Source organism: Haemaphysalis longicornis, unplaced genomic scaffold (assembly GCF_048455015.1).
Source record: "Haemaphysalis longicornis isolate Haplotype H1 unplaced genomic scaffold, Haemaphysalis longicornis Haplotype H1 scaffold_12, whole genome shotgun sequence".
Classification (NCBI taxonomy): Eukaryota; Metazoa; Arthropoda; class Arachnida; order Ixodida; family Ixodidae; genus Haemaphysalis; species Haemaphysalis longicornis.
Window position 1 is genome coordinate 82,205,580 of NW_027526225.1, and position 23,035 is coordinate 82,228,614.

The following is a 23,035-nucleotide window of genomic DNA, read 5'->3' on the forward strand; positions in this document are numbered from 1 at the left end:
TGGCAACAGCACGCCAACGAGAACTCGCTAGCGCGCCAGTGCCAGCCTGCGCGCGTTTTGTAAACTAGTTCGTGTAGCCATGAACGTTGCGGCCCCAAAAAAGGTGAACTCAATATAGAAAACATCGGCGGAAAACAAAAAAGTTAACTTACAAAAAAGAAAAACACGTACCCGCGGGGATTCGAACTCGTGACTCGCAAAACATTTGCGGTGTATTCCTAGCGCCCCAGACTGCTAGGCCACGGAGCGGGACGCGAATGCCTTGTTAATATAGGGTATATATTGCACAACCGGTTTACACTTTTATTTATTTTTGGCATTTCAAGCCGCTTAGGTGACTATTTGTTGTACTGCGATCATGCAGTAAGCGTCGCCCGAGTTTCCACAGTAGCTCACGTCTAGCAATTGCATTTCGTTGACGGAAAAGCGTTCGCAGATGCGTAGTCTTGCTGCTGACCGCTGTGCTTGTTCGCCCAGCGCAAAAAAGTGCTTCCCGCGCCCTAGTTTTACGCTGTACGGTAAAAATATCAGTTGATTTTATTTGCTTAGTACCTATATTGACTTCGCTGACTCTTCTCCCGCCTTCAAGAGGCCTTATATTTTCCTACTGGCGTACCAGTCAGCGAAGCGTCGCATGTGCAGCGCTTGTGTGAAGCGACCTTGACTTGGAGCTAGATACAGTGTACAAACAAACCAAGTAAAGAAATGCACATTCTTCCATTCACAAACGTGTCCTGGCTTCGTTTCAACTAAGCGAATTCGAATTGCGACCAAGCCAATTTTTTTTAACCTCCTTGATTGCGACGACCCGCCGGCGGCCGGCGGACGAAACGTTGGGCCGACTGACTCTGTCGGCCGGGGAGCCGTGCAGTAGCGCAGCCGTGGCGCAGCCAATTGCCAGCTCATCCCCTCCTGACGTCACACGAAAACGCCACAGAAAATGGGCGAGCGTAAAGAGAGGAGGACAGCGTTTTCGAATTAGTTTTTCTACTAAATAAAATCGCGTAAACGCGCCTAGAGTGGTCGAAACATGGCCTGGGGACTCCGGACTACAATTTGCGCTAGTAATCCCGCAATGTTTACATATCACTTCAGTGTCCCTTTAAAGTGCGAAAGGGTGTATATTGGACACACCGGACGTTGTTTCAATTAACGAGAGAGAGAGAGAGAGAGAGAGAGAGAGAGAGAGAGAGATAGAGAGAGAGAGAGATAGAGAGAGAGAGAGAGAGAGAGAGAGAGAGAGAGAGAGAGAGAGAGAGAGAGAGAGAGAGAGAGAGAGAGAGAGAGAGAGAACCGGTTGGTTGCCAGCAGCAACAAGAGCGGGCACCTATCACTGCAAGCGCTGTAGGTGTGAGCTATTACTGGCATAAATTAGTGTGGTTTCCTTTGAATAAACAGTTGAAACTTGGCGCCGGTATCCGTCGTATCTTCCCTTTTTCGTCCACGTCTAGTTTGCGCCAGTTTTCTTTTTTTTTTTTATCTGTATTGTGTGGCCCCATTTCATGTAATACCCGGCAAGGGGCTTAAGGGAACAATAAATGATCTAATGCTGATGAGGATGAAGATGAGGAGAAGGATGCGGATGGTGATGAGGATGACGACGATGATGAGGAGTAGAAGTAAAAACTCCCCTCTCTCACGTTACGGCTGCAGGTGCCTGGTGCGATGTAGTGGAGCACGCACTGAGTGCTACTTCAGGAAGCCGGTTGCGCGCTTTCTCCAGCATGGCTGAGAAACGCTTTCTTGGGAAAATATTTGTGTCTTCCCGTGTTCGAGGCTGTTTACCGAGATGTCTACCGTCCAGGTTATGCAAACGCGTGTCCTCTTATCTTTCCTTCTTGGAACGCGTGCGGAGGCGGCTGGTTTGAACAGCACCGATCGAGCCACTCCAGGAAAAGGGTGCAGCAGGATTTTGCTGCTCTTGTGCAGGCGCGCGCGTCGCCGTTCCGCGCAGAGCAAGCGGTCGGTCATGTGCGCTGTCTGGAATTGATGGCTAGCCACAGTTGCCTAAAGGGCTCGCGTACGGCGAGTTTCTGTATGCGTTGGAAATCGCACCGCGTTTACACCGTCCTTGTAGATGATAAGGCGTCCTTGGCTAGGCTGTCAGCACGTTCGACCAGCACATCAACAAGTCGTGACGAAAGGCCTAAAGAGTGCCGAAGCCAGTCTGCTCCACCAAGTAAGAACAGACAACGCCCGTATACCAGCTTGGCTACATAAAATCAACATTATTTCATCCCCTTTGTGCCCCTAGTCTAGTGTGACTGGTGACATTGATCAGTACATTTTGAACTGCTCCAAAATCAACCTTGAGCGGACTAACTTTTTACGTGATCGCCAGAAGCCAGGTGTGCCGCATGCTACATCGGATGACATTCTTCTTAGGGACCACTGGATTTTGCGAAGAGAGGTCTCTGGTCTCCTGCTGGGATGCTTGCAGTCCACAGGACAGTGAGATGTGGTGACATTGCGCGTCTCTGTTATAATAGGACTAAGCGACGTGTCTCTGATATCGTATTGGGGATATGATTAGGCGGGGATCATTAACAATGCATACTACTACTACTTGATGGCTCGTTCAGAAATAACGCCGGTCTCTCGCTCGCCCTGTTCACTTTTTCGGCTTCATCCAGTCTGTTCGCGCAGCTTTGCCAACGCTCCTCTCCGGCTTTGGCGTGTGGGCGTAAGCTTGTTTCGTTTCTTTTCCGCGAGGCTCTAAGCAAGCGGAGTCGGTATAGGTAGTCCTGTCTTTGTTTTAATTAAGGACACACAGAGAACTCAATATATGCACGGATGGTCTTGCCAAGGCACGCCGGTTATTGCGTTCTCCAAAACGTGCACACAAAATGTCAAAGTACCCGTTCATTGCGTAGGTAATTAAATGTATTACTACTACTGTAAAAGACATTAATCAACGCCAGTTCGACCGCCTCCTCCTTAAAATGTAAACGTCAATTTTTTTGTGCGAGGGAAGTTAGGAAAATCGAACTTAGGTCTGCTTTGTTAACATCGATTATTGCTATGGCAGAGGACCCATCATACTTGAACTCGTAATTTCGACTCGTAGAATTCGACTCGTAGAATTCGACTCGTACAATTCGACTCGTAGTAGAATTCGACTCGTAGTAGAATTCGAATCGTAGTTGGAACTCGTAATTGAACTCGCACGGCCCATATAATTGCACTCGTAACCGAAGGTCAGCCTCGCCAAAACGAAATTCCTGGCTACTTCATTGGTTGAGCCGCGGGCGTCCTATCAGCATACTCCTACCGAGCATACTATCAGCAATGCTAACGCGCGTGTGTGCCAGTACTCAGGGGTACAGATGAACAGATTAGCCTTCATTGCGGTGAATTGCCTGCTAGTGACGCTGTTTTGTTGGGAACACGAATAGGACAATAGAAGTGGCGGTTGCATATTTAACCTCGAGGAAGCGCGCCGGCCTTATCGGGGGGATTTTGCCCCGTTCGGAAGTGTTGCGGTTCGACGAGAAAGCGGCGGGCATTCCCAGTAGCCTTCCATCAATGGCGACGGGTACGCGCGGCTCCACCTGCTGCGAAAGAATGGACGCCCGAGCTCGGCAGCCGGTTAGATTCGCCTCGAACTCGCTGCAAACGCGGCTGGAGCGTTCGCTTCAAGGACGTCCGCATTCTTCTCCGCTCAAACAACAGAGCACCCATGCGTTCAGCTCTGTAATAAATTTCCCAAGAGTATTTTCTTCAGATTTCGCAATCGCTTGGTTTCCATGCAGCTGATGTACTTTTTCTGAACGTCGTGCGGAGACTGACTACTAAGTATTAGCGCATTTTCATCCGCTTTAAGCCATGCTGCTTTCATATTGAGCACGTTGTCTGGCCACCTTAATTTTTCTTAGTTTTTTTTTTTGGCTCGCAAGGTGAAGTGATGAGGCAGCCACGTAATACGCTCACCACCTGCCGAATGCCATGAGCGCGTTACTTGTTGACATGATACAGGTAAACCTGAATATAACCAAGTTGACAATAATTTCCAATTTTTCGTTGCATGCGGGTTTTCGTTACATCCAGGTTTCGAGTTCAAGCTTGCGTGAATGAAGCAGAAACGAAACCAAGATGCCATACATAAGTGATGGTGAACGCACCCTTCAAGGATTTATTTCAGAGTGAAAAACTGCGTGATTTGCGTCTGTTGCTTTCCCATGAACTTAGTCACTACTAGGCACCCCAAAGAAGCAAATTCACTTGCCCTCGTATGCACAAACGTCGCTTAAGTTCCACTTTTGCATTTTCAAGCTTTTCGGTGCCTCAATTTTAACCCGTTACTAGGACCAAACTTACGCCATAAAGGCGCTTTTTGCCCCACCTCAACATTGTCGAGGGTGTGCTAATGGGATACTGTACCGGGCGGCGACGTTCTTCGTTCTCGCCGGCGGAGGCGGCATTTAAAATTGCGAGCTTGTCTTGAAAAGACAAAACTTTTCTTTGTTTTCTGGCAGCAGAACTCATCACCGACGAATCGACATTACAGGCGGCAGTGGAGACGCACGATTACCCGGCGGCAGATAGGCCTAGCACATAACCCCCATCGCACTCACACGTGTTGGAAACGCACGATTACCCGGCGGCAGATAGGCCTAGCACATAACCCACATCGCACTCACACGTGTTGGAAACGCACGATAGTTTGCGGTGCGGGCGAAGTTCTCTAAGTCAGTGCATTTCCCCATGCGATTTTTAGAAGTGCAAAAACTAATGCTTCATCAGAGTAGCAAATTGGTTGCCTTAAGGCTAACCCATCGCAGCGCCTTCGTTACATATATAGGTCGCAAATACATAGCTTTCTGGAAATGAGGAATTGAAAAACTTCGTTATATCCAGGAATTCATTACATAGGGGTTAACTATTCGCAAAAGCCGCTAAAGTGAGCGATGATGACGTGCATTCCATGAGCTTGCTTTCCCTAAAGTGCAGCCGCATGACCTGCTGGACCACTGCAGCGAATTTCGCCACTGTCAAGGAGAACAGGCCATTCGATTATTCATAGCGCTAGCTATAGATGGAACAATCTTCAGTCCTCGGTAACGATATTCTCGCCTTTCTCGGCATATTTCGAGCGCCATAGCGCATGTATTGTTTGTCCGGGTATGACAGCGTGGGTTCATAGAGTTGCGATAACAGCGGCAGAGCTTCATGATTATTCATCCCGGATAATGTGGCAGTAAGCATCCGCATTATGTTCATCCGGCTCTCAAAATGTATGTCGTCGTAGTCGGTGTTTTTTGCGATCTGATTCACAATTCAGAGCCATATACGTTGCAGCACAAGCTCGCAAAAAAAAAGGAGCAATTTCTCACGCAGTAAACGACAATCCACCGACAAACACAGGTGTGCTGTACCGGAGGTCACGTGTTTTCTGAGGATACCAGCGGAGACAGCCTCTGCAGGGCATAAGATTTAACACGGAATAAAGCGCACACTTATCAACGAATAAGGATGCAGTGCCATATAGGCTAGTAAAATGCGTGGACTGATTGTAGCTGGCACGTTTCCACTGGGTTCTTTACCTACACCAAAGACATTCATGTCGTACAATTCACAGAATCCGCTATCAACTGCGGCTCTCTTGCATTGGCCGGCCAGAGTTCGGCGCTTGGCGGCGAACCAATCCAACTCGCGCTAACCGTTTCGCTGGAATTACTAACCGCATGACTTTTTGTCAGTGGACCACTTCACTTGGAGTGTTATCGGTTTCCCAGTCCATTGTGGTTTCGCGCTTTATCGAGGAGGACAATCGCGCTTGCCACACATTGATACCCCCCTTTATTGTCGGTAGGCGCTCAATGGCGACATTATCTGCGCGACAAGGATTTGAGTGTTTGTTAGGCTTCGGTCGCCTCGTTATCAAATGAGTGCAATCTTCGCGCAACCGCAGCAGTGAAGACGTCCGAGGGGTCGACGAGATGAACGCAGATTTACGCCCACATTTTGGTTTCGATTGTATTCCTCGAACGAGAGCCCTAGACCTGAAACACCGAGCTCGTGTCGCAAGCCCGATCGAGAGAGATGCTTTGCCGTTTCTCAACGTTCGCGACGTATCTGCCATGGTGGATTATCATGGGTTGTGCCACGACGTCTCGTCATTGTGGTGGTGCGGAATGTTGCTTTTGTGTGACAAATGCCTATTCATGGCGGACGCCCAAAGCTGGCTACGGCCTACCTTATTGTACATGTTTTGAGCAACTTACAGAAGCTAGGCCAGTTGTTAAACAAACGAAGCTCGTTAAGACCTGCTGTTACTTGTTATGGAGCTGACGTACAATACATCAGGTTTTGGTAGCGGGCTTGCGCGGCTAAAACAGTTGCGAACATCTATCTGCGGAAGCCGTGGTTAGTTAATTTTTCATAGCAATCTTACCTTCTGCGGTATACCCGGTGTTCAGAATATCTTAAGCACACAGCACAGATATAATGGCGCAGAGGAAGACAGGGACATGAAATAGCTTGTGGCCTAGGACTGGTTTTCCTGACACGACGCTCACATACAGTCCAGTCCGTTTGTAAAGAACACATCAGGAAGCGTAAATGAGTTCGTTATATCCGTTTTTCACTATATCTGAACATAAATATATGAGGACAAATGGTAAGGGGAAACAAAGATTTGTTCTTTATAGCCGAGATTTCGTTTAAACCTGGTCGGTTTTAAGTGGCCTATACTATATATCATTCATCACGCCCTCGAACATTGCATGCAGTTGGCAAGAAAGTAAGGCGCCGTTTTCCGAAATGCATGGCCAGAAGAGACGGCAATGCACAAAAAGAGAAGACATCGAAGCAATCCAGAAAATTCGTCATCGGAGGCCTTTTACGGGATTTTTTACTGCCTTGGTAAAGACAGGTTAGTCGGTCATGCCTTATTGACGCACGACGTACGTGTTTAAATAGCGGGAACAGAAAATTCGAATTCACTTTCGCTAATACCGATGATCCACTCCAGAAAACAAAAACTTGGGTTTTAGTTTAAATTAAGTTTCGTGGTGACCCTGTGTGCAGTGCAGAATAGACGGTCAGAATAATGAGGCGAGGCAATTTTCTTGTTTCCTTTTAAAATGGAAGTGCGAGGGGGGGATAGAGAAAACGTTTTAGCATTCTGTCTGCAGCGTCACCGAACATTGACGAAAACGTTTCTGCCCCGTTACGCAATGCACGAGCAGTGACTGCTTCGGGAAAAAGAAAATAAAGGGCGTGGCAATCATGAAATTTTTACTGTCAGCACGAGGCACTGACCGACTTATCTTCCATTCAAGTTGTGTTGGCTCGATAGACTTTACTTCGTTGCAGAAAAATTGCTCGTGTTGGCGCTGATTCGGCCAAAACCTTCGCGTGAGCGTACTGCCTGAAGCCACGCATGCAAAAACTGTGCACTGTTAAACCGCGCCAAAGCGGCGGCTATAAAACACCAAACTAAGGGCTCTAACCTTGGTTTGTCAGATTCGTCCCAGATCACTTTAAACAAACGAAATGTGTACACCACCCTACCTAGGAGCTTTGTCTCAATCCGCATCGTCAAATTTGAAAGTTTTTCCCATAAAGTACATTTCATAAAGTAAATTTCACGTGGGGTTACGAACCCCATGGTTCATTTGAAAATGACGTGCTATGCCACCAATGCCCGAAAGCAGAAGAGTTATGTACAGCACAACGCAAAAATATACAGGGACTACAAACGAAGACAACACAATAGCGCTCTTGCGCTGTGTCTTTTCTAGTCCCTGTCTATTTTTGCGTTGTACTGTACAGAATGGAACACCAACCAGGCCAGCCAATTACGTTACTAAACCAGAAGAATAGGGGGGTGTAGTTCGGTAATACTGTGTTTTTCGTGGTGATGGCATCGTCGAGTTCGCTGTCAAGCAAGCCTATACTTCACAGGCGCTTTTTACGCCACTGAGCAGCGCTATAAAACCCCGTTACACCGGCCCTGTCACACACAAAGCAGAGGCACGGCAGAACCTACCGAAGCAAGTGCGGAAGCAAGGCGGCGACGTGTCCTTATTTTTCGCGGTACCGTTGTGGCTGTTTCTGATTGGCATTCATTCGCCTTACGACTCCCGTCTGCATGTCGTTTCGTCCGTATAGCATCGTCTCGAAAGAGGACGAGGAAACGAGTTGGCAGGAGGCGGGCAGGCGCCCAAATGTGTCGTCAGCGAGAACGTGCCTTGAATACGCGTTCCCCCATGGGCGGCGCGCCCTCTCCCTTTCGTAAGAATCGGCGCTTTTGTCGGCATGACAGCCGCACGCAGCAAGAATAACGACGGCACGGGGAACCACTTGCCGCGGAGCTCGATCCCTACGCTCATCTTTACGTCTGCATGCGCGTGCACGGGGAAAAGAAAGCCTAACGCTTTTGCCGACACGCACGCAAGATGCTGGTCTCGCCCGTTCCCTCATTATTCTCTACTTGTGGACTAAGGGCACTTCATTTAGACGACGATAGAGGCTAAACGTCATCTTAATTTTATGTCCCTCCACGTCTAACGCAGAGGCCGGTATTTCCATGTCTACGGCACACTCTTCGTAGTAGCTCGCAGTTTCCGTGTTGGGTCTTTGTAGAAGCGCCTTCCCTCGCTTCGGGTCGGTCTCCAAATCCCGGAATCGAGGTTGCCTTTCCGCGTCAGTCGGCTCATGTAGAAGGCTTAGAAGCGTAGCGCATGAAAAATAAACAGCGTTACGTACTTGTCCTGCACAAATGTCAGATTTCTTTGTAGTACGAAACGGAACATTTGAACTAAAATTCGCCGGACGGAATGATTGCGAAGTGCTGGTAAGTTGGCTAGATTGATTACAAGATAGTATGCTCGGTGAATAATCTAAGTGCACAAGATAACAATCATGGCGAAAAGAAGCTTTCATATGGGCGTTCTAAGCAAGCAAATAATTTTGCACTTTAGTTTTTTTTTTTTTTGCATTTCATTGTTAAAATTGTCCCTGCTCGCCTTGCGAGAACTGGTGCAGCAGCCAAAAAAAAAAATCGAGCTTCAGTTCCAATGACGGACACCTCGACGTATCTCAAATGGCAGAAACGCACAAAGAAAACGATCTCTCGCGAGCAAGACGCCCTCGCAAGCGGTTTCCTCTCCCGTGAGGTGTACGATCTAGGCCACGAAAGCAGTGGCGGCTCGGTAAATCATCGCACTCTCTCGCTGTTAAGGGCCGCCAGCAGCTTACCTTGAAATACAGCTTGGTGTAGCTGACGAACACTCCGCGCACCGTGACGTTGAAGCCGGTGCCGTTGGTCAGGGCGTCGAGGTACACGTTCGAGACGTCCACCGTGGCCACCCCGGTGTCGCCGGACACCACCTCGATCGTCCGGTTGGCACGCCTCGCGAAAAGCACTTGGATCACCACCTCCCGCTCCTCCCCCACGTCGACACGCCGCGGCGGCTCGAACAAAATCGGGTCGGTGCCGTTGAAGGGGTCTCCGACGGCGGCGTGTTCGGCGGATTTTGCGACATCGTAGGGCACTTCGGCCGGGGCAGGGGTAAGGGGAATAATGTACGGGTTCGTCTGTGCGGCGGAAACTAAGTTCAGAAGCGCGGTGACGGCGCACAGCCCCGCGGCAAGGAAACCGTCGCCACGCATCGTGCGGCAGAAGTGCGACTGGACCCTCCGCCGTCGGAGAGGGCACTACCTCCACCGGGAGTCCTGCGCAGAAATCCCGACAGAAACGAAGGGCGGCGCGTCGGCGGTTGCCACACCGCTAACCACCCACCCCCGTTACTTCTCTCTCTCTCTCCTTTTTTTTTTCACGTTATCAGCTGACTATCACGGTGCGACAACCGGGCCAAACCGCCAGAAAGCTGACCAACACGTTCCGCGGCCGACCACCCCTCTATGAGGCGTGTTCGATCCTCTCTGTTTTATCACCTAAGGCGCCTAATCAGCGGCGGCGTACGCAGGCAGCTTGTACCAGTGCACGCGATCTATCGGCTGCGCCTACTCCCCCCGTCCAAGGAAAGTCCCCGCGACGTCGCCGGTGACGAGTACTTCGAGTTTTATAAGATAAAGCTTTGTTGTGTTTTCGCACCCGAAGCGTCACAGCTCTTAGAAGGCGAGAACGTGAGGCGGGTGCTCCCGGTGTTCGAGGTCGTTGTTTTTTAAAGCGAAGCTTTCTACGCCTCTGATGGTGACCGCTTCGTCACCAAAGCTCACTGTAGGAAAGCCAACTTTACACGATGGATTTCAGAAAACGATGATGATTGTGATGATAAGCAAAGGCACAACCAACTCCTCGACAAAAAAAACGCTTCCGTGGTCGGAATCGAACCTGGGTCACTCGCGTTATGAAGCCGACGTCTATCTAATTGCGCCGACTGGACTTTTTTTGTCTTTAATGCATGGAACTTTTACAAAAACTCAGACATGACAATTAACACACAATACAAACGCTAACAGACAGCAAAGGGTAAGGACGTCAGTCTAACGAAGATCGGGCACCATTTCAAAACTCAGGCAAGCAAACACACGCATCCAAAAGAGGCAACCACTCCGGTGGATCACTCTGCGCAGCATGCATACACGCTCCGCACTATTGACCACTGTTCTGTGCTGCGTGCCGTGACGCAGTGTTTTTCTAGGACGTTTTGCAACGGACTCTAAACAATAACATTGACATAACCCCGTACAGTATTCTCTTCTCGCCATTTGAAGATGTTAATCGAGTGCCATATGACGTTCTTGTTCTCACAGGATTGTTTAGCTCGTGGAAGTGCAGCATGACTGATCGGCGTGCTTAGCCCCATAGGCCGACCGAGTGCATTTTTTGGGAACAGGCGGCGTTGACTGCGCCAATCGGACGCGGTCGAAACACCTTGGATTTTCCACTTTGACTCAGGTTGCATAGGAGAACGTTTCGCGTTATAATCATCTTTCTGTCGTTAAGAAATTAAGGGGATTTGATTTATTGCATCCAACCATGCTAATCGACTTGGCTAGTGCGTGTTGTGCCGAAGCATTGGGCTGGTGAGAGTTTAGCTAGCACTAACTTAGGATTATACATTACAAACACGTAAAAAAGGAGCCTGGCAACCGGTTGAAGCAATCGGCCGGGTGTGTATCTGCTGGCTTCACTGCAAATGTCGTTGCAAGACTACAGTCACCTGTCGCCGCTGCCGCGTAAGTACTTCTCCGCTCCCCGATCACTCCCTTCACCACCCTCTCGCTCCTTTCGCGATGAATTGAATGGAGGTTTGTTCAACAAAATTCAATTTTCCCGCCTTCGGACTACTCGCGTGCCATCTTGTGACAGCGCGCGTCTCTTTCGTTCCCTCTTGTAGCTTGTTCTTCCTGGAACAGCACGAGCAGTAGCTCTGTTCTCTTGTAGTGTAAGCTACACTTGCCGAGGTTGAGCAGTTTCGCGTGGGCCGTGAAGGGCCATTCTGCGCAAGCGCGAGGAGCATTAGATTAGATTGGCTTGGCTTGAATTAGATAAGATTGGATTACATTGGATTGTGTTGGATTGAAATCCAATCCAATCGGAGTACGGGTGTGTAGAGAATTGAGTCTGCACATTCGCCGGTCTGCTCATTCCGGAGGAGTGACGTCATAGCCGCGGCAGACGCACTGGCGCCGGCGCGTGCTTAGCTGTGCGGCTCCGTTGCGCAGTAGCCAAGCCTTACACTGCGCCGGAGCTGCTTGATAGCCGTTTCGCGTGGCTCCTGGAGAGCTGTGCTGCGCATGCGCGAGGAGCAGTGACTGGACCGAACTGAACTGAATTGGGTTGGATTGGATTGGTTTCGAAATCGTTTTAGCAACAGTAAGCATGACAATCAGCTAATCCTGGACAACCAGGAAACCTATGAATAACCAGCTGAACCTTAACTCACGCTACGTATATCCTGGAATAGCCGCGCTAAGCCACTGCTAATTTTTTGTGCTTCAGTAATCGCGCACGTGCTGGAGCCTTTCTAGGATATTTTTAACGTCTTTTTTTTCACTAGCTAGCTCAAAACCCGTTTCAACTTAATTCTTCACTAAAAGAACGTGGGTACGCCCACTTTACCCGCTCACATTTTGCCTCAAACGTGCCTGAGGTTTTCTTTGCGCTAAGTTACGCGGACATGTATGAATTACGCCGGCAGCTGTCATCACTTGGAGGGGTCCTTTCTATAAAATACTCCTTTCTGGCGAAGTGTTTCAGCTGTTGCCCCGAAGGCTGAATCGAGGGGAAGATTGGTCTACTCGGTTTATTGAGGTTTCGAACAAAAGGGTTATTATTCATGCCAGCTTTCCAGACCTGTGTCCTTAGGGATTTTCGTTGTAACAATTGGTTTTGGTGTTAGAATTGGGTGTCAGTGCGCTACTGTACTCGTTGTGACATTAACACCAACCATGTTCTGTATATTTCTACATTCTTGAAGGGAGGGAATGTTTTTGTATCCTTGTTCTCCTCGCATGTTAACCTGTTGGTTGTAAGCAACTTTAGGTTGTTTGTATGTTATATCTTTTGTCTACAATCAGCTTGAAGATGTTTGTGTGTTTCTGTAAGTGTCTGTAACTGACAGCCCTCAGGCTGTGTTAGTTTTGTAGCAACAGGCGCTGCACGTGTTTAATTGTTTCTGGGTTTTAAATCGTACATACCAGGGTTTTTGATGATAAATTTATCATTTCAAGATGTACAGAGTGTGAACTTTGTGTGAATTGATTGTGTAGTAGCTTCTTCCCCACCGCACATTTTTTGTGCGGTGTGTTGAATGTCGGATTACTTGGAAAGTGATTGTGTTTTTTTTGTTATTTAGGGCAGCGCTGTTATCACTAGTCGCTGCACCCTGAAATGTGTTTTGTAAATAAATTCTCTTTCCAGACAGACAGAATTGCCGGTCCTTGATTGATTGATTGCACGGTTTAGCGTGCCGATGCAACCCAGGCGATGAGGCGCGCCGTAGTGGAGGGCTTCAGATTAATTTTGACCACCTGAGGATCTTTAACGTGCGCCAAAATCTCTTACACACGGGCGTTTTCGCTTATCTCCTCCATGAGAAAAGCGGCCGCCGCGGTCGGGAATCGAACTCGCGTCCTTGTGCTCAGCAGCGCAACGGCTTAGCCGCAGAGCCACAGCGGCGGGTCAGTATTGCCGGTCCGTCTACCGAGCAGTCGCCGCCATTTTTGGCGTACGTTATCGAAACACTGAGAAATCGAAAACACTGGGTTATCGAAAACTTCTGTCTGCTTACCCAAGCCTAAATTTCATGAAAGGTACGGCAAGCGAATTATGTGAGAAATTGGCAATAAACCAATTAGATAATCAACAGCTAGCAAGATGGCGTCCTTTGTCATCAGCTGACCTCGGTGGCACTTCCTATTGATGTACGAGATTTTGGATGGTTGCGTAGCTGGGAAGTTCTCCCGACGTGTGACCGACTGGAGATACTCGGTGTTGTGCGTTCCGCACTGTCCGCACTGCGGTCACACTGAAACATTAGAACATGCCTTCTTTCAGTGTCATGTAGTGGCAACGTTTTGGACTTAAGCAGGCTGTTCGGTCTCACACTTCGAATGAGCACACCTTCAAATGATGGGTTGGTAAAATTTATGGTGTGTGCTGGTGCTTTTGTATTGTAGCAAAATCGTGGTTCCGTGTGTCTGACCGACCGCAACGGGCGATGTTCCCGCTGCTGTGACGTGTACGCTCAATTCTTATGAGTGACAACACAAGTTGGCAGCCCTAGGCGAAGAAACCTTTCTTTTACGCTGGTCTACGCGCTACATAGTGGTCGGGAACCACGTCATGGGCATCTCTTTAGTGCCGTATTGAGTCTCAGGTAGTGTCTGAACTCTTTCTTTGACCACCTGTGAACATTCCGTGAATTGATTTTGGGGTATAGCTTGTTTCCACACCGCATACATTTTTTGTGCAGTGTGTTGAATGCCCGGATTACTCAGAAGCTGATTGGGTTTTTAAGTGCTGAGCACTTTAGGGGCTCGCCTTGTCGTGGCTCGCTCGCTGTAACGCTGCTCGATGTCAAGCGATTGCCGGAATCAGGCGGCGCAGCGAGATAACGGACCCAAGTAGAGCCACACGGCGTACCGTATGAGTAACACAAAGGCTTCGAAGAACAAGTGGCCTATACAGTCATAACCGTTCAAAACTCATGAACCACTGGCGCTTGTCATACATCTCCCCGTTGTTTAGCGCAAAGAAAACTGCAGGTACATTTGAGGCAAGATATACGTAATTAACCGACAGCCTCCACGTTCATTTAGTTAGGAATGCTCGTTGGGTTGGATTTAGGGCCCAGGCCTAAGGCGCCCATTTCTGGGCTGAGCCGCGCCGCCATTGTAACCGAGTGAACGATGGCAAGACGGAATAGTGAAAGAAAGCAAAGGAGGAGGGTGTCACGAAATTGTGTGTGTGTGTGTGTGGGGGGGGGGGGGGGGGGGGGGGTTCGCTGTGGCGGCGCAAGCGCTCTCCGAAAGTGTGCGGTGGGCGAAGGGGGACTGCATGCTGTACCCGCACGAGACGCTCATCTGCGCGACGCTGGCGAAAACGTGAGGGGGGCGCGTGCATGACGATGGTGTGCCTAAGACGCGGGTCGCGGTCCCTAGATTCTGAGACGCACTTAGCGCCGCCGACGCAGAGGCTCATCATCCCTTCCGTCGAGAAAACCCACGAGTGAGTGCTTCCTCAGAGCACTGCTGCTGCGCCCAAATATCGCATTAGAGCGTATCGTTATCGCCAGCCAATTTTTTACGTTAGCAAGCGAAAGAAAGTGGCAGTGCAAGAAAAAAATGGTGCGTGCCAAACTGCGAAGTAAGGCACCGGCACGTGCGTGATGAAAAGGAAGCACAAAAAATGGCCGTGTATCTGCTCCTCTCGTTGAAATGTCGACGAAAGACGATAGTCGACTGGAGCCCCTGCCAAGTAAACGCCTCCCTTCTGTTTCCCGCTCACCTCTCATGCTGTTCCTCTCCGGTCTCGTTACTCGTAAGGTAACACGTTAAAGGTTTGCTCAAGTCAATTTAAATTTACCGCGTTCCACAGCTCCAAGTCGGGTGCTTCGATGCCGGCCAGGGATGCCGTACGGTGGAGACGCGCGTGAATCGAGGCACCCTACTACAACGTCTCCCTACTCCACGAACGTGCCAAGCGGAATGTGGAACCTATTTAGTGTTACCTTTCGTTGCATTTGCCGTTTCATTTCTTAAATGCCGCCAGGAGCGCGAGCAACAGCAGGCGACGGTTTTCTGCAGTTGATGTAGTATTTCATTTGCTGTCGCAAAAAAAAAAAACAAGCATTAATGAATTTTTTAATAAAGAAACGCTGAAAATATCACTTGTGTATTGATTTGCTGCCTTATATTTGCGTAATGCATCGTTCTTGTTCAGCAGTACTGACAAGTATGAACATTGACACCGGACTTAGACGTTTAGATTTGGCTGTGGGTATATAAGACTATTGCGCAGCTTCTGTTTCACTTTGGCCGGGTGGCTGAATCGAGTCACAGTATAGGATGTTTAAAGTACGCCTGGGGGAGCGCACAAAATCGCGCGATGCCCTAGTGACTTTTCTGTTGTGCGTGGGGGCCCTGGTTGTATGGAGGCGTCGTGGTGTCGCGGCACTCCGGTCCCGGCCTCACAAGGCTATGTTCCCCATGTTGCTGCGCATGCGCACGCGTCTGTTCGAACACCTGGAAGCGGAGCTCACAACGCTGGGAGAAGAGGCGTTCCTCCTGCGTTGGTCATGCCGTTAAGATGAACAAGGCAAAAATTGGAAATTCGGATGGTTGAATATTAAGCCTTGTAACCATACTAAAACAAGAAAAAAAATATTAGCTTGTAACCCGACTAAATACGATACATAGTTTTCTGCAGTGTTCACTTTAGCATGTGTGTATCTGTAACTATATCTAAGACTGTAGCCCTGCTACCCACATTCGTAATGTTTCGACCCTGAAGTTACTGTTCGCGTTTGACGACAATTTAACTTTCCACTCTGGCTACGTTGAACCCTGCGTGGTACAAAATGTTACAACTTGTATGTAGGCCAGCGGCAGCCATTTCTAGATTGTTGTTTTTGTGTGTTTCCTTTTTGTAATGTGTATTTGTTACCAGATCCATCGAGGTATGTTATGTATCTGGTTCGATGGACAAACAAACCTCTTTACAGGCAGACAGACAGACAGGCCAAACTTTCTGCGTTTACCTATAGCCCAGGAAAGACTATCATCTTTAAAAGAACAGAACTACCGCTGGCGCTGTTTCAGGCAAGGGGCGCGCGAGCACTGCGAAGGCGGGAAATTTGAAATGCGTTGGACAAACATTCGTTCAGTTCATAAGGAAAGGAGTGAAGCATGGGGGCGAAGAGCGTGATGGTTGTTAGCAGTTAGCGAATAACGGCGCCTTAGCCCATTATATGACGAATCACTGCTCTGCACTTCCGACAGCTTTCACCTTGATTGGAACGGCTTTCAGTTTTGTTTTTGTTACCAGGGCAGGGCTCTTACCACTAATCGCTGCGCCCTGATATTTAGTTTATAAGGAATTCTCTTTCCAGACCCAAATTTTCTCTTTTAAGTATCCAAAGAAAGGCTGACGTCTTTAAAAATGCCGCTAATTTTAACACGACACCAAGGTTGCGGAACAGATAGTTAGAACTACCCGCCGCCTCGGCAGGCTCAGGGCGTAGCACACAACCAGAGATTCGCACCCGCTGCCTCTGTGTCGCTTCCGGAAAGAAAAAAAAAGTAGAGAAGGAAGTGGTTTAATGTATCGATACCGGCGAGTTTGGACACCATTGTAAGAATTAGGGTTGATAGCCAGCTCGACTTCAGGAAAAGTCGACAAGACAGATAGGAGCGAGGCGCACCAAATTAAGCATAGTTGGAAGTGCGCCTCCGTCCTATATATCTCGTTTTCCTGAAGTCATGTTTGTCGCGTAAACCCAATTCTTACGACGAAAAAAGAAGGTAAAATCTGGTAAACCGATCAAAACTCTCATGGCGGACTTTTTGCAGCTCTTTGCGGACTGCGTCGATGTGCACGCGAGTGCAAGTGATGTGTGGCGTGCTGACTGATGAAATCATTTCGCACGTCAGAAGCGCAGAACCTGTCGCTGGAAATGGCACGGAGGAGGAGGAGGAGGAGGAGGAGGAAGAGGAAGAGGAGGAGGAGGAGGAGGAGGAGGAGGAGGAGGAGGAGGAGGAGGAGGAAGAAGAAGAAGAAGAAGAAGAAGAAGAAGAAGAAGAAGAAGAAGAAGAAGAAGAAGAAGAAGAAGAAGAAGAAGAAGAAGAAGAAGAGGAGGAGGAGGAGAAGAGGCTGTCCTCTCAGAAGTCATGTACGGATTCAATGTCACCCGTCTTCTGCAGTTTTGAAGAATGCGAAGAGGAGGCCTTCGGCTGTACATTCACTTGATATAGGAAAAAGTGCTGGCTGTCGCCTTCAGGGACAAAAGTTAGACTGCAATCGCGGTCTTTTTCAAGCATAGGGCTGTTGAGATGTCCTATCGCTTGCCAACCGCAGTACAGTCATTCTTCACATTCATTAATTCGCACTGAGATGGATTCCCCTCGCGGTTCAAAATAACGAGCTTTTACTGAGTCCGCAATGTTGTGGTAGGCGATATTGACGCTTGCGTTTCTTTACACGGAGACAGACCTTCGTGAAGTGTCCAGGCGGCGCCCGGTGCGTCTCTGGTATCATGTACGAAGGGTCGTTTGTAGTACATACCCATTATTTCCTTTATTTATTCCGTGTTCCCCGTAAGCAAAACAACAAAAAAAAGGAACAAATACCCGGGTAACTCCCCCGTAAGACCACGAAATCTGGTGATACGGAGCGGCAGTCCACGGATTACTATATATAGCTGCTGTTTGTTCCAATGTCGCCACCCGTGAGATGTAGGCTGCGGCGATAATCACACCTGACGCTAGACGGATGGCCCTCATTTCGCCGAAGTCGTAAACGTCTCCCACAAGCCGCAGAGATGTTGCGGCGCGCCTTTGGCTGGAATAAATGTCCACTGGCGGCGCTCCTCGATATCGTCCACGCTTGGCCGTGCACCAGTAGTCGGATCCCCTGATCTAGAGCGGTTCACGGGGACCCGTTCACGTTTGTGGCATGCACAGGACGAAGGCGTCTTTCGTGCAGAGGTCCTTCTCTCAAGCGAGTACTTACGAATCTAACTTTCAAAGCCACAACAGTCTTAAGGCCTGCTTGCGCGTCATGACCACGCACAGAGCAGTGATCGTAACCATAGGCTCGTGAACCCGTTAGGAAGGTCGATGGGCTACTTCTGCAAAAAAAATCCCCGTCAGGATTGTTTTTGCAGCAGTAGCAGATCGAGCCTCCTCTTTTCTTTTTCTTTTGGACAAGCAAAACCCGTCGCTACTAGCAACTTCAACTTGACTTCTTGCATGGTCGACAACAGCTGAGTCATACTTAACACTCTTCGATCTGCAAATTGTTATCGCAAAGGCCTGAACCACCAGCAACTGACTCCGCCCCACATGGATGTCTTCAACCCCCCCCCCCCCTTCCCCTCACCCAAACTCCCACACCCTCTGTCTTCCCATTCCCTAGAGCAGTGGAACAACGGGCTGACACTCTGGCGGTTTTGAAGACCGAGAATGGGGCCCGAATAGCAGAGCTAGTCCGCGGCCTTCTGGAATGAGATTACGCCAACCACGTTGCTCGTTGTTTTTTTTTTTTTTTTTTTTGGTTTAGGCTTACCACCACTACCACCATCAGTCCATTCATTAGATGTTTTTGTTTTCAGGCCGCATTGAAATAGAAACTTATTTTAAATAGCGCCTCACATTTTGAAAATGCTTCGCATGCCCAGCAGCGCGAATTTCCGCGAACTGTGTTTCCCGCATATACCGGCGGAGAGGGGAGTCTTTTAGCTGTCAACACCACAAACGCGAAGCTATTAGTATTGGGTGCATTTTTTTTTTGTTTGAGGCCGGTTGATGTTCGCCATGCTTTTGTCCTACGAATTTGCACTAGCATCCGTTCCTAGGCAAGCCGGGTAATCGCGGTTGCAGCAACTGGCACAATTTCATTCTGATGACGCTTCCTCGTTATCATGACATGTGTCATGAAGGACGCCGAGCCTCGATAAAACAGATGGTTTTCGACAACGACTGACAACTGTCGTTTTGATAGCCTTGACAACAAGTGGAACATTTTTTCCCGAGGAGGCCGATACTTGTAGCCAGGGGCGAAAGATAGCACAATTTTATTACACGCTGCAAGAAATTTCGTTCTTAGTTGTTTCTTTCCGAAAAGGAAATTTATGTGGTTTCGTGTACATGTCAGTGTAACTGCGCACGTGTATGGAGTTTTTCGGCACCGTAGGAACGCTGTTATAATCGTGGACATGATAACAAAGGTAAAACTTGTGTTCCCGGGGGTAAAAAAAATCCTGATAGGCAATTTGCGTAGCCAATCATGTTGTTCACTTGCGTCACACTATCTGAAGTGATAATACCAGTGGCCATGCTGGAATGCTAGCGATCTTCGCTTCACTCACGCACGGTTTCTGAAATTCCATCGGACACGATGGTCGCAAGATACACCGAACGAAAGCACTTGTGGCATTCAAACGCCGGCATCAGGCATCAAAGCAAAGGGCGTTGTCATTTAAAGTTGTCACAGGTCAAAACATTCCCAGCTCCTAAGGGGACACTGCAGCCAAAGTACAAGTTTCTTTAGATCGAGAGATTATCCCACTGAGAACACGAGTGCGCCACCCTTACGCGTATCTTTTGTAGAAACACCGAAAACGTAAAAACAGGTGTCACCGCCGCTGGCTATACCGCGCAACTTTCACCGGCAGTGGTTGACATTACGTCACAAATATTTTAGCAATGCGTCTTCATAAGTTTATAAAAAAACTTAACTGAAAGGTTTTGTAGCGTCATGTTTGAACGTCAAATAACAAAAAGAGAGCTAGAAACATTATGACGGGAGCGCAGCCGATAGATCACGGGCCGACCTTCTGCATGCTTTTGTTGCGCTAAAAAAACACGCGAACGCTTATTTTGGCTAAGACCCCTGCCACACGGCAAATTTAATGGCATTCCCATCAGATGTCATTCGCTCTACTTATTGCCATTTCCTTGACGCGCTGCTACACGACCAAAATTAATGTCATTTGCAAATGATGGCAGTTGCGATGGGTAAAAACTTTTGTAGAGGAAATATTTTAGTAAGCGCTTCAAACGTTGACGCAGCAACTCCTACAAGTGGCGCTAGAGCATTTGAGCTTCGCCCACGGCCGTCGCAACATCATAGTGGAGCATAATATAAAACATCGCCGCTTGCTCTCACCACACCGACTGAGCCTGGCCTGGTAGCGAGACTAGCAGTTTTCTCTTTTACAACTCTATTCTGCAAGTTTCAAACGAAAAAAGAAATGACTAAAAATTATACGCATGTGAAAATATTGTAATGCTACTGACGTTTTAGTGATCTGTTTTGGGCGGACATTCTCACCAAGTCTCTGCTGTCGAGATAACACATTCGCTGGCAGAACGCAGTGGATTGGGTTCCGCAAACTCATTCTTTCCCTAATGTCGTTTTGATCGAATTTAAATACATTTTCTCACGTGGCAGCAAAGAAATATCATTTTGAACGAAGGACATTCAATGGGACTGACATTAAATTTGCCCTATGGAAGGAGTATAAGTCGGTAAGTCGGTATAAGTCGTATAAGTCAAGCGTATTTTCAAGTGGTTGCAGGGAGGCAGAAAACGTCGGAAAAGTCTCCACCGGTCCGCCAAAGTCATCTGTAGCGCAGTTAACTGGGCCCAAGCTGTCCTGGCTTAAGACTAAGCACTTTGTTTAATCGCGAACAAGCACACCTTTGAGAAGACCACCGGTTCATTGTTGAAACAGAAGTGGCCACCATTACACAAACCACAAGAAATAGACGGTCGCTTCGTGTAGTGAGAGTACTAACCACAGATGCAAGCGATGGACGCAGGCAGGGAGGCACTCGCATATCCGCATCGGACGTCAGCTCCTCCGTGTCTGCAGACGAAGACGCTATTTTGCCGCCCTGTTACACAGCCACCTTGCTGACTTGAAAACCGGTCGCGGCGTTCAACGCATCTCGCTCGCACAACCCCGGCCAGCAACACGGCTCAACGCTGTATACGTCCGAAAGAGCTCCCCGGGCGGTGCACCCGACAGTTTTCTGCACGCTTCGAGACCGCTCGCATTCAGTTCAGAGCGTTGGTATAGAGACATTCCGAAGGCCGGCACGCGACACCAGCGTCTTCCTGAGATGAAAGCGGACGCCATTGTATAGGAGGCGACTGCATGTCCACGTAATACTTTGTCACCGCTCGTGCATGACGATCGTATCCCGTTCGCGCATTGTCTTTCCCAGGCGACGTTCTTTAGAGGTCGTTCGTTTGCGCTTCGACGTACGACGAAGGACGCGCTTCCCATTCCGGAAATCCTTGGAGATCGGAATCATGAGCTTTGCGCCTGCAGTGTTGCACGGCATCCCCAAGGTGTGACAGCAACTTTAAAGTGCAGTGGGCTGTGATAGCACCCCCATAGGTGGCGTGTAACAACCTAAAACTGCGTGGTTACCCCATAGCTACGCTGAAGAGTTCATAGTGCAACAGTTATCTGCCTGCTTATACACGCTAGTTTTCAGCTGGTGGCTGATGAGGCGATACCAAAATGTCAGCGATTAAGCACCCCACGTGGTTGTGTACAGGGATGATTAAGCGTCGTCATTCGGGAACGGTTGTTCGACACGCCACCAGGCCAGCGGGTTTCGATACTGAGGAGATTCAGCTGACTTTCCCTGTTTTCGTGATGACATACAGCTCGGTTCACTTTTAAAGGGAACACGACAGCGTGTCTCAAAACGTCTGCTAAAGCTAACGCGCAGGTGTTCAGAAAGCATGTTCCTCAAAATTTTCGTCCTCGGCACGACCGGAGGCCTTCAGTGCGCAGCCGAATGGGCTTTAGGCTGCATTTTACGGGCTCTGAAAACGAGCTGTTGTGTTCCTTTTAACAGTGAACCGCGCAGACAAGCCTTGACATACACATGGTAATAGTCGTGAAAGCCTCACCAGCAGGCAAAACGGGTAAGTGTAACTGATTATGTCGGAGCGCAGTCGTTTTAGATGCGGAGCATCTCATGCTCGGCGCAGTGTCCCTCCCTCCCTTGTTGTTGTCCGCCGTCCGCGCTCTACTGCGCATGCGTGTCTCTTCAGCCCCGTCAGCGTTTGGGCTGACGTCAGCGCAGTCCACTATAAAAAAAATAGGCGGCGCCCAGTTTCGATCCCACGACTCTCTGGCCGCAACGGGAGGTACGTGGCGCTCTTCCCACTGCGCTACAAAACGAGACGGGAGCATGTGCTACGAACGCGCCTTATGTCCTTCACTCATTCAAACTGCGTCAAGAAGCTACTGATACAATGAAGGCACGCGAAGCTGAACGTCAACGGAAACGACGAACTGAAAACTATTGGGAACTTCAGTCGACCCCATGGCAGCTTCGCATACTACTCAGGGTTCCCTTACGGGACGATGGTATAATTTTTTTCTAGCAACACGCAACCAGTTGAGAACATCGTCGATCAAGCTGTAGAATGACCTACAAGTGCGTGATGAGCGCGTTGCCCTTTGCCACTTTTGTACAGGACAGCCGGGCGTGGCCAGCAAAAATAGGCGGACGCGCTGCTTCAGGCGCAGTATTCGACAGCCATAAGCGTCTAAGCGTTGGCAAAAAGACAAAGTACTACTTGGCGAAAACAACCAGGATATACTTGTATTTACTTCCGCAGACGTAATTGTTATTCCATTCTGAGATATGTTTTTCTTTTTGTACCCCAAATGCTCCCTCATCCGCATGCTCGATTTTTTCTCTCTCTCTCTCTCTCTCTCTCTCTCTCTCTCTCTCTCTCTCTCTCTCTCTCTCTCTCTCTCTCTCTTAACCTTTGTATTCGGAATCTGGTCAGATACGTTTCCCAACACTTATTAATGAATCACCAGCCGTAGCCAGTATTCCATATCATGTTTTACTCAGCTATTTC

At 48.8% G+C, this 23,035-nt stretch overlaps 2 protein-coding genes across 3 annotated transcripts in view; one reads left to right on the plus strand and one right to left on the minus strand.

Annotated features, from left to right (window-relative positions):
• Positions 1 to 9,865, minus strand: part of LOC144162875 (ileal sodium/bile acid cotransporter-like) — a 46,309-nt gene extending 36,444 nt beyond the window's left edge. Inside the window, exon 1 of the mRNA XM_077693589.1 lies at positions 9,205 to 9,865. Within this exon, the coding sequence (XP_077549715.1) occupies positions 9,205 to 9,618 (414 nt within the window). The 5' untranslated portion in view covers positions 9,619 to 9,865. The remainder of the gene's footprint in view (positions 1 to 9,204) is intronic.
• The window catches only part of LOC144162877 (uncharacterized), a 124,227-nt gene that overhangs the window by 28,594 nt on the left and 72,598 nt on the right, over positions 1 to 23,035 (plus strand). The gene's annotated exons all lie outside the window — the stretch shown is intronic.